The 12179-nt window shown below is 34.9% G+C and overlaps 1 protein-coding gene across 2 annotated transcripts in view; it reads left to right on the top strand.

Moving 5' to 3' along the window:
- The window catches only part of LOC150088840 (uncharacterized), a 194647-nt gene that overhangs the window by 164394 nt on the left and 18074 nt on the right, over nucleotides 1–12179 (top strand). For both annotated transcript variants that reach the window (XM_090369699.1, XM_090369698.1), the window contains exon 7: nucleotides 10926–11018. In XM_090369699.1, coding sequence (XP_090225825.1) covers nucleotides 10926–11018 — 93 coding nt within the window. The remainder of the gene's footprint in view (nucleotides 1–10925; nucleotides 11019–12179) is intronic.

Genomic DNA, 12179 nt, shown 5'->3' with positions numbered 1-12179 from the left:
ATTTTCCTTGGTCGGATTACTGTTTCAAAACTTCTGATGTCAACATTTCCTCAGATCGCGTCAGTGAAATTATTCTTGCAGGAATGGAATCCTTGATTCCACACACTTTAAAATCTCGTCCTTTATCTAAATCTTGGTTTTCGAATAAATATGCTAAGGCTGTTTAAGAGAAGAACATTGCATATCGTAATTGGCTTGTTTCCAATTCTTCAGTTTCATTATCTGCCTACACCAAAGCTCGCAACAATTGTAAAGCAGTTATTAATCAGTCCAAACTAGATTTTGAACAGGCTAAGAGTAGAAAACTTGCTTCTTACCCTAATGGTAGCCAAGCATTCTGGTCTCTTGCCAAAGCTATTGGCCTCAACTTTTGCGCATCTCTAATACCACCTCTGTCAAAACCAGATGGTTCTGTTGTCACTTCAACCAAGGATAAAGCTGACCTGCTAGCATCCCATTTTTCTTCCAACTCATGTATTAATGATCTTGGTAAAACACCTCCCAACATGCTCCATTCAATGCCTCCTGTGGTCTTCCATCAAAAGGATGTCAGAAGGATATTTACGAATCTCGATGCTAAGAAAGCTCCAGGTCCTGATGGTATTTCTTCACTTGTTCTCAAAACCTGTGGTCCTGAACTTACTCCTGTTCTTTGCTGCCTTTTTTCACTTTCTTATTCCAAAGGTGTTTTTCCTTCTGCTCGGAAATTTGCTCATCTCCAGCCAGTTCCTAAAAAGGGTGACAAATCCTTCCCATCCAGTTATCATCCCATTGCAATTACTTCTACTCTTTCTAAAGTAATGGAGAAATCAATTAACCGCCAACTCTTAAACTACCTAGAAACCTTCCTTCTGATCAACGATCACCAGTATGGATTCCATCAGTGTCGATCCACTGGTGATATTCTGGCTTATGTTACCCATTTATGGGCCAATTCAATGGAAAAGTTTGGTGAAACACAAGCAGTTGCTCTTGACATATCAAAGGCTTTCGATCGTGTTTGGCATAAAGGTCTTCTAAACAAGCTTTCATCTTATGGTTTGCCAACTGTTTTTTGTAATTGGTTATCTGGTTTTCTCTCTGATCGCTCACTGAGGGTGGTGGTAGATGGCTCTCTGTCTTCTAACTTCTCCACTAATGCTGATGTTCCCCAAGGTTCAGTTCTTTCCCCCACTCTTTTCCTCTTGTATATTAATGACCTTCTTCCATTGACTGGAAATCCTATCCATTGTTTTGCCGATGATAGCACATTGCATTCCACTTTACATTTTGAGAAACCTTGTCCTACTCAATCAGCTTCAACTTCTCGAATATCCACTACCAATTCCTTAAATGCCGATCTCCAGGTAATTCTCCAGTGAGGCAAAGACAGCTTAGTTGATTTCAATCCTTCTAAAACTCATTCTTGTCTGATATCTCACAAGAAGAATTCTTCAGCTCCTATGCTTATCTTTGGCGACACTCTGATTTTTAGGCAAGTTGATATATCTCTTTTGGGGATTGTTGTCATTTGTTATTTGGTTTTTAGGAGCATTAGCAACTAAGGCCATATTGCTCCAGGATATGCGGTGGTCATTCCCTGACCTTTCTGCATCCTCCGTATTTGGTGGTGACGGGCTCGAACCCCGGTCTAATCAAGAAGCGTGTGCTACGCACTGCTGCTCCTTCCCACCTGGCTACGGAGGTGCCTTCTTTTGGGGATTACCCTGACCTGTAATCTCTCTTGGCACAAGCACATTACAAATATTCCTTCCTCTGCATCTAAAAAACTTGGTTTTTCTCTTTCGCTCTCATCTTTACTTTTCTTCCAAACAGCTGTTCACTCAGTACAAATCGTAAATCTGCCCTACCATGGAATGTTTTTCCTACATCTGGGGCAGTGCCCCAAACCTCTCTCAGGCTTCTAGATTCTATTCAAAAGAGGGCCGTTAGGTTAATTAATGACTCATCTCTAACCCAGACTAACAGAGTCTGGGTTAGAGATGAGTCATTGCACTCTCTCTAACAGAGTCTCTCCACTCACTGTCTCATAGACGTACTGTTTCTGCTGCATGCCTTTTTTACAGATACTTCCATGGGCACTGTTTCTTGAATTAGCTTCTATAATTCCCGCTCTCTCTTTCAAAACAGTCTGAACACATTCCGCCACCAGCCAACATCTTTTATTGTCCAACTTCAAACTCACAGAACCAACTTTTCATCTTCCTTGTTTATTCATTCAACTGCCGTTTTCTGGAACTACTTCCTTCGTATTCCTTTCCTGAAAATTTCAGTCTACAGAAGTTCAAGTCTAATGTCAACAAATATCTTCTCTCGTCTTTTCAACCTCCAACCCAAGCATGGTACTAAGTACTATAGGTTATAATATCTCTCATGTTTGGGGTTTTCATAAAAGAAAAAAAATATATATATATATATATATATTCTTATCTTGAACAGTCCCAGCATGTTTTTTTGAAAAACCGTGGTTTGGATGATAAAGGACAAGAGTTTGATATTAGTATTGGTAACATGATGCAAGGAAGCAAAGCTTAGATTGCACCAGCCAAAAAAAAACCTAATTTCCTCCATTCCTTCTAATAGTTTGTCCAAACCTTCCTTAAATTTATTCAAACTATTCACCTCCACATATTAGATAAAATCCTATTCCAACAATTAGGGCAGAATGAAATGAAGAATTCCCTCTGTATAAGAATAATTTCAGTCAGAAGATTTAAAATGGTAGCCCAACCAAAGAAAAGAAGAATGGAAGTCACACAAAACCCCATTTTGCATTCTTGTAAATCCAAAAGACAAGGCTGAGAATGGGATGGGACAGCAGTGCCACTGGAGCATTACCAAGTTATGATCTGAGGTGTGTAGAGGACAACTAGCATTAACTGTGTACTTTGTAGGATTATTGGTGAAAAGAAGGGATAAGCAAGTTGTGTAAGTTCATTAGTAATAGCAAAATCCCAATCTTGTCTTCCAGCTGGACCCATATGACTTAAAAAATTGAAGTCAACTGTAATTGTGGACATTTAAATTAATGAAGAAATTGCCTCGTAAGGAAAGTTAGACTGCAAGAAATGCTATTACTATTGAGTTGGGAGAGTAATAGAGGTAACAAATGGTGGAATGTGGTAAAGAAATTTTTGAGCCAGAAAAGATTCCAATCTGAAAAAAAGATGCTCTGTAATCCATATCTTCATAATCTCTCCTCATATGGATGTCTCAACCACTCTTATTCTTGCCATATTGCTATTCTTTTGATTTCCTGCATCCAACTCCAGTTTGTTCATACTATAGTAGTTTATCATATTGGTCAAGTAAAATTTTTCTTTCACAATACTGTGTTGTGGTTGATTTATTATATTATGCCTCTGAGGATGAAGCTGTAATGCACCCTTGATGACTCTATGACCTTTCCCACTATTGACATCAAACTATGACCAGTCCATAATTGCCATCTCATCTTTATCTCCCATATTGTGAATATGGGAGATAAAGATAATTGGTAAGATGTTGGCACTTATCCAGTCCAAGGTTTTTATCCCTGAATCTAAAAATAATGTTTATGATTAATAGTTTTGCACACTTATTTGCAGCCTCTTTTAGTATGACTGGGTAGGTACCATCAGCACTTGAGACCTCACCCAATCTCATTCTCAGTATTTTTCCCGATAGAATGCTTTCTTTAACATTAGTATCACTTATCTCACAGCCCAAAAAGGATTTTCTACTGTAATGATCAGTATAAAGTATCCAAGCTCTCCAGCCACATCAGTTGGATTTCTGTGATTGTATCATTTCCATTGTGCAAGGGGTCTTACCTGTTTTCTCCTTTCCTCTTATTTAAATAAGAATGAACATGAACTCTTCATCTGGTCATGGAATGAACATGAAATCACTGGTCATTCCATGACCAGTGATTTTGTATATTTAGCTTTTGCCTGACTAACCTTGTCCATGGGTTTGTTGTTATTTGTTTTTTTTTTTTTTTAGGAGCATTAGCAACTAAGGCCATATTGCTCCGGGAATATGCGGTGGTCATTCCCTGACCTTTCCGCATCCTCTGTATTTGGTGGTCACGGGCTTGAACCCCGGTCTAATCGAGAAGCTTGTGCTACGCACTGCTGCTCCTGCCCACCTGGCTACGGAGGTGGCTCCATGGGTTTGTTACAGATCAACTTGAGTCACCCATCACACTGTAATTGTCCATTACTGTTCTTATGTTCTATCAAGATTACTAAATCCCTTTTCATCCATCTTGACATCCTCCTTGGGCAATATTTTCTGTACTTTTGTGCTTTATATTTCATCCCAGTTATTAACTTGGATGAATTCAGTATTTCAACAAGTATTAGTTGTTGTCCAAGAAGTTCCATATATTGCAATAATCTCCTTTTTTGAAATTGAAAACTTTACACTAGACTATTGAAATATTATTTGTTGTTGTCCACTTTAGGATGCTGTAGTCATTCATTTGCTAGTAATTCCCATACTTTCATATATATATATATTTGATATTACTGGATTACTGCCGATGACCACATAAAAAATTTCATACTCCTTGGAAGGCCATACGTCAGTTTCTTGCTCATGTTACTTTATTAGCCCTCTGCTGATAATACAGCATCTGACAGGTGCTACTTTTTTAAGTTTTTCTGGTTTTTTTTAATTTAAAGTTTAAAATAAAATCAAATCCTTTCATGTACCTTTCCCTGTCGGTATTTTCTGTTTCCATTTCAATATACTATTAATTATGAGAAATCAATTTTTTATTTGGCATTAACTGTATGTCAAGTTAGCAACACCATCTATCTTTATTGTATTCAACTCCCATTCTCACATGGCATCTGTCAGATACCAGCAAGAGCTGTCTAATATTACTGTAGCGTTAGTTTTGCTGGCTAAACATGAACAGCTGACTAAAGCACAGCTGTTTGTGTGGTGTCTGTTTCTTATTTAAATAAGAAACAGATGATGACCATGAAAATTCCAAGAAATATGCTAAAAACATTCTTTATTGTTATTATTGATTTCTCTTGTTTATTTTTGTTCAGTATTTTGTCCTGTTACAAAATACTGAAAAATTTAGTTTAGTTTATAATAGAACAGTTTTCAATTCAGTTAAAAAGCTAAAAATTAACTTTTTAGTAAAACAAAGATAGATGCAATGCAAGCATATTTGTTCTATTTAGGGTGTAAGTGACTGAGGCTTAATATCAATACTGCATTTACATATGTATTTAGGTTAGTGCCAGTTCTAACTAACTGGCACTAACCTAACCTAACCAGTATGATGTTACTAATGTTCAGCTGGACAGCTGCATATTAGAAACTTTGAAAGAAAAGCCACTCTAGTGTAGTTTTGGAAGTAGATAGCTTAAATAAATTCAAGGCAGAACTAGACAAACATTTGGAATGAATGGATGGGTGAAATTGGAAGGTTTTTTTTTTTTTTTGGCTGATGCTGTATAAGCTTTGCTTTCTTGCATCATATGCCTCTGCTAATGCTAATTAGATTAGCTGCATCATTTCCAATAAGCATGAGGTTATTAAAAATGGAAGACTTCAATGGATTAAAAACAATTAGAATCAAAATTTTTTAATCAAACACAAAGTAGCTGACTATATGTTGAATAAGAGAAAATTGTTCTGCTGCCCTTGTACTTTATTTTCTATAGAGAGACTCAGTGTTTTGATTAAATGTAGACACAGTGACTTAAATAATTTTTGTGAAGTTTCTCAGCATCATGAATGTTCAAAAATCCACATATCTGTTATGAAACTTGCAAAATTTATAAGAATTCAAATTGAAATATTTTTTATCTTATTATCCAATATAGCATGTTGTATGCTTAGAGGGTTACATGAGTTTATAAACTTAAAAATTAAAGAGACTAATAGTTTTATGTTTATAATGTTGTTTTTTTTTTTTTCTTCAAGAGAGGTAACAAAAGTTTGTTTCATTGAAACAAACTTTTATGAATAAAAAGAGGTTAGGAAAATAGCATTTAAAAATATAACACTTGAATTTTTCATTAAAAAATAAAAAAAATTATATTTAATAAGAATTAAAATCCATTAATAAAAGGTCAAGCATTGGTATACTCTAGATGAATCCTGGATAGGCAGAATTAAAAAAAAAAAGCTAAATACATTTTTGAAATAAATAGGAAATTTTGGTCTGTCAGAGTAGCTGCTACCATTCATGTAACTATCATTGGCACCACCTCTTCCATATATTAATCAAAACTTTTTGTTTTAAAAAATTCACCACACATTACTGCAACTCATTATTGGATAAACAGTGGATGAAGGCTAATAAGCACTTATTGGATAGTGATAGTAATGGAATTAACAAATACAGGAGTCATGTTTGGAATGATAATATTAAGAAACAGATGAGAGAAAAATGACTGGAGAACAGGTAAATTGCAAGTCCCAAATAAGAGTAAAAAACATTAATTTTGTTCTAATGCTCTAACAGAGTGGTTCCCAAGATGGGTAATACCCTAGGTCAGTGGTGTCTAACCTTTTCCTATACGGGGGCCGTATTCAAAGTTAGATTTGTTTCACAGGCTGCACAGAGTGATTCGAGAAAAAATTGCGTGTCACATTTTCTATATCTTGTTACTTGTAAAAGAAAGTTTCTGTTTTCATGTTACCGTTTTTTCTTTTCAAGTTATATATAAAAAAATGCATATTCCCAGTACTTTTATGTGCAACAAATCTATGTGAGTGATTTATTTTTAGATTTTATTAAAATTATAAAAATATGACTTACTTTTGTTTTGTTTTTTTAAATACTTCACTTTTGTTTAAAAAAAAAAAAAACTACTTTTGCTTTTAAATGCTCATTTTAGAAAATTTACAACCTGAAAAGGATCACTGCTTTTCAATATTAAGGTGAATAAATATAATGATAAACCTAAAATTGAAATATTCGAAAATTTTATTAAGTACAATACAAAATAACACTCACTGGACAAAACTTAACATTTAATGAGATGATTGAGGCTGGATATTTTTAAATAATTGTTCAAAATTTGGTTGCAAATTTGTGACGCCAATCTCAATACATAATGAAGATTATGTCCTGGTGGTATTTCTCCACTTATTCTCAAAATCTTCGCTCCTGAACTTACTCCTGTTCTATGCCACCTTTATTCACTTTCTTATTCCAAAGGTGTTTTTCCTCCTGCTTGGAAATTTGCTCATTAATGAAGTTAGTAGTGAAGTTAGAAGACAGCTCTCTGTCTTCTAACTTCACTACTAATGACAGTGTTCCCCAAGGTTCACTTCTTTCCCTCCATACTTTTCCTCTTGTATATTAATGACCTTCTTTCATTGATCGGAAATCCTGTTCTTAGTTTTACTGATGATAGCACATTGCATTCCACTTTCCAGTTTGAGGAACCTTGCCCTGCTCAATCAGCTTCAACTTCTCGAATATCCGCAATCAATTCCTTAAATGCCGGTCTCCAGATAGTTCTCCAGTGGGACAAAGACAACTTAGTTGATTTCAGTCCTGTCTTATATCTCGCAAAAATTATTCTTCTGCTTCTATGTTTATCTTTGGTGACACTCTGATTTCTAAGCAAGATGATATATCTCTTTTGGGGATTACCCTGACTTCTAATCTCTCTTAGCACAAGCACATTACAAATATTGCTTCCTCTGCATCTAAAAAACTTGGTTTTCTCTTTCGCTCTCAGCATTACTTTTTTTCCAAATGGTTGTTCACTCTGTACAAATCGCAAATCTGCCCTACCATGGAATATTGTTCCCACATCTGAGGCAGTGCCCCCAAAACCTCTCTCAGGCTTCTAGATTCCATTCAGAAGAGGGCAGTTAGGTTAATTAATGACTCATCTCTAACAGAGTCTCTCCACTCGCTGTCTCATAGATGTACTGTTTCTGCTGCATGCCTTTTCTACAGATACTTCCATGGGCACTGTTCTTCTGAATTGGCTTCTATAATTCCCGCTCTATCTTTCAAAACAGTCTGAACATGCGCCGCCACCAACCAACATTCATTTACTGTCCAACTTCAAACTCACAGAACCAACTTTTCATCTTCCTCGTTTATTCATTCAACTGCCGTTTTCTGGAACTACTTCCTTCGTATTCCTTTCCTGAAAATTTCAGTCTACAGAAGTTCAAGTCTAATGTCAACAAATATCTTCTCTCGTCTTTTCAACCTCCAACCCAAGCATGGTACTAAGTACTATAGGTTATAATATCTCTCATGTTTGGGGTTTTCATAAAAGAAAAAATGCTCATCTGTTATTCTCTTTCTTTTTAAATATTTATTTGATTTTAAGAGTGAAAAAAATCTGCTTGCAAACATACATTGATCCGAACAAAATAGCCATTTTCTTTTATTAGCTGAAAATCTTCAGATGGGAAAGCCTTGTAGAATTCAAATAGTTTATTTTTGCAGTCTATATACTTATTTTTGAATCATATTTTGGCTTGAAGATCAATAATTCCAAGTTGTAATCTGGGATTGTAGTTTTCAGCCATAGAAGTAAATGGGTTCTCAAACAAAAACATAGAAGTTTATGTTTTTTCATGGGATTTTATATCAGAAAATCGACTTTCAAACTTGTCAAAAAGTAATTGTAATAATGAAAGGCAATGATTAGGTTAATTAATGAATTAGGTTAATTCTCCTTTAGCTCAGTACAACATTCATAATGAACTAAATTGTCTTGCTCAAGTGGAATTTAAATAATAACTTATTCTGAAATGATTTGATGTCACCAAACAAATCAGACCAATTTTCCTTTCCCTTGTAGTTTTAAGAGTATTTAAATGACTAGAAATGTATGTGTGAATTGCAAGATCAAATAGCCACTCCGTATTTGATAGTTGTTTTATTGGTTTCCCTTTTTCTCTGTGTTGAAATATTCAGTGATGTTTCAACAGCCACATTATGGCCATGTGATCTTGTAAAATGTACAGTTGAAATAATCACATTCATAACGTGTTGGAGATCCAATACTTTCCCATAAAGAGCTTCTTGATGCACAATGCAGTGAATTCCATTCGGAGTTTCAGCTCCAATATCTATCATTTTCTTGGTTATTCTACACATAAGCCCGATGTTTTTACCAATCATATTTTTTGCACTGCCAGTTGTGTCTCCTACCAGGTTTTTAATATTTAATCCTAACTTTTCGATAGATTGGCAAAGATTTTCACATGTAGTTGTTCCACGCGTACTTTGTAGATCAGCTAAATCTTCAGCTGGTACAAAATTATCATTAATTCCATGTATGAAGATGAGGAGTTGGGCTGTATCATTTACATCTGTATTGTCATCCAGTGCCACACTAAAATATTTCATTTGTTTTATGTTTTCCAAAACTTGTTTGAGCAAATTCTTTCCAATATCTTCTACTCTTCGCATAATTGTTTGTCGAGACAAATAATGTCTTGTATCATTGTTCGTTTCTCTGGACAAATTTCTTCCACAACTTTTAACAAACAATGCTTAACAAATTCACCATCATTGAATAGTTTACTTTCAAAAGCGATCAAATATGCACGTACAGCAGATAAGTTTCTTGACGATACATTTTCAGCATGTTTTGTTGTTTTCTTAATTTGTTTTGTAACTTTGAACACTTTTCTTTTTGCAGCACTCCTTTATGTTGATCATAAGATTTATATTCTTTAAAACTCGCAGTCTTCTGACACACCAGACACACAGCTTTTTCGTGGTAATCAATGAAGAAATAGTCTTCAGTCCACCTTGGATCAAAAACACAATACTCCAAATCAATTTTCCCCTTTTGGAATTTTTAAGAATGATTTTTTTTAATTCAATAAAAATTAATAATTAATTCAATGCAATGAACAAGCTATATCAAAACACATAACTGTATTTAGCGTACATATAACTGCACTGAACCACATGTACATGTTTAATACAGTCGAGCTGGACGCTTGCATGCCTGTACACGCAGTGGAGATCGATGCTGTTTTAGTTCACTTTCTGGGCCTTATAAAAATTATTCGCGGGCCGTAGGTTGGACACCACTGCCCTAGGTAATCCCACCACCTCTAGAGGGTGGTGCGATTACCTAGAGAAGGTGCTAAGAGGCAAGGGGTAGCAGGGAGGTGGGTGCACTGGAGGAAGTGGGCTCCTCTGAGTGCATTGATTGCTTATTTATGATTGACCAGACTAGAACCTAGGGTGCATCACCTTCCTCGCTTTGTACTTAAAAGTTTAACTGCTCTTGTCACTTTCAAAGGTATTTCATTTGGTCACTTTGTATTTGTGATTCAGAGTTGTCACATGATAGCCAATTATTGGTAATAGCTATTGATTTTTTTTATAAATTAGTTACTGTACATCTGTAGTAGGTGAAGGTTTGTGCATGTTAGGTAAGTAGTTTTATATAAATATTTTATGCTGGTTTTAATGTGGTCATCCAACTTCTCTCCAAGCAAAGAAATCAACTCCAGATTACTAAATGTGGTGATTTAAGACTCCTACTAAGTGACTTTAAACCAAACATTAGAAAAGTGGTATCACTGTTCAATAAGAATTTATTGAACAGTGATTGAACAGATATTACTGGATCAAGTTTATCAATGTTAAATTAATTGGATTGAATTTTGAATAAATGTGCAATTTATTGTTACTGCTCTAAATTTTATTGTGTTATTATCTTCTTTAGTGGGTCATACAAACTGTTAGTCTGAATAATGCTTTTTATAGGATAGGATAAGGGGCACTAGGGATAGGTCTATGGAACTAAGGGGACTGTGGCCAAAAAAGTTTGTGAACTACTGCTCTAACATCTTGCAATTGTATTAATTTATCTTTTGGTTCTTTGAATGCTAACAAGGCATTTTTTTAGAATGCTGCTCATACTAAGTCTTATTAAAAAGTTATTTAAAGGTGTTTTTGTTAATTTTTATAGAAAAAAGAAAAAGCAAGAAAACAAAGCTTCAAGAGCCAACTAGAAGTTCCTATTTTGAACAGCAGATTAAACAGAACAACACTCTTCCAAGTGGTAAGCATAACAACACAGATGAAAGTTTGAAAATAAAAATATTGACCGAACTGATGAAATTATAGATTTCTATTCTGTAGTTCTGCAGTTGTACAGTATGGTATCTTTTAGAAATATAAATGGAATAAAGTACTTAAGATTATAATTGTGCTCAGTAGCATGATTTGAAAATTGTTTAAAAATTTATTAGATTGCTGCCAGTGCTAAGCTAAAAATACAAATTCATATACATACAGATGATTTTTTTTCTTTTATTCATCAAACTATTTTTACACACATTTTTCTACTCCTTGTGTCTGCCAGGTGCCAGCACTCGACATTCAACGCAACCCACACATACACTGTGCATACCTACACATGCACACACTTGCCGGCGTTGGTGCTATGTCTTGTCAGATGCATCAGCAGCATATAGGGGAACCCTGGAGACTGCCATACAATACACAAATACTTTAAATACTTAAATATTCCTTGTCTCTTGGAATTGAAAACTGAAAGGCCACTTACATATTTGGAATTGGAAACTTTGGAACTGCACCATTTTAACCACAAACATCATGGTGGCCTACAATAAGTAGCAGAAATTTTAATTGTGAAATTGAAAATAAGAGCACTGGCCACAAAGGTCATGGATAAGGGGAAGGGAAAGGGGTGAGCTGATGGCCAAAAATGTTCAAGCCCTGCTTATATGGATGTCCAGAAATTCATTTAACTTTACACCATAGAAAATCCAGTACAAATTGTACATTAATTAAAAATGCAACATTACTATATTTTAAAGAAATTAAATTACTGTAGGTATTGAAAAATAAACTTGAAATTGCGAATTTCTTATAGCAAACATACACTGCCAAATGGAACATTGTTTACAGAGAAACCAGTTTACACATACATTAAACAGGGGTATGGAACCAGCCAGATAAACAAAATCCCACAATGTCACTTGATCATCTTTGGTTTCATTTTCGATTTCATTTCGCTTGTCATACATATTCTTTACTGTAAGTAAAACTTCAAAATCTTTTGTTGCTTTGTGTTGCAATAGTAAAGTTATAGAGAAACATACAGAATTAAATCTGCTTAAGTGTGATGTCTAGTTTTAAAATAGTCAACACAGGAAGCAAATATGAATCCAGTGTGCCTATAATAAAAGGAAAAGGT

Source organism: Mastigoproctus giganteus, chromosome 3, assembly GCF_048544385.1.
Source record: "Mastigoproctus giganteus isolate SK-2022 chromosome 3, ASM4854438v1, whole genome shotgun sequence".
Lineage (NCBI taxonomy): Eukaryota > Metazoa > Arthropoda > Arachnida > Uropygi > Thelyphonidae > Mastigoproctus > Mastigoproctus giganteus.
This window is presented reverse-complemented; position numbering and strand designations above follow the sequence as displayed.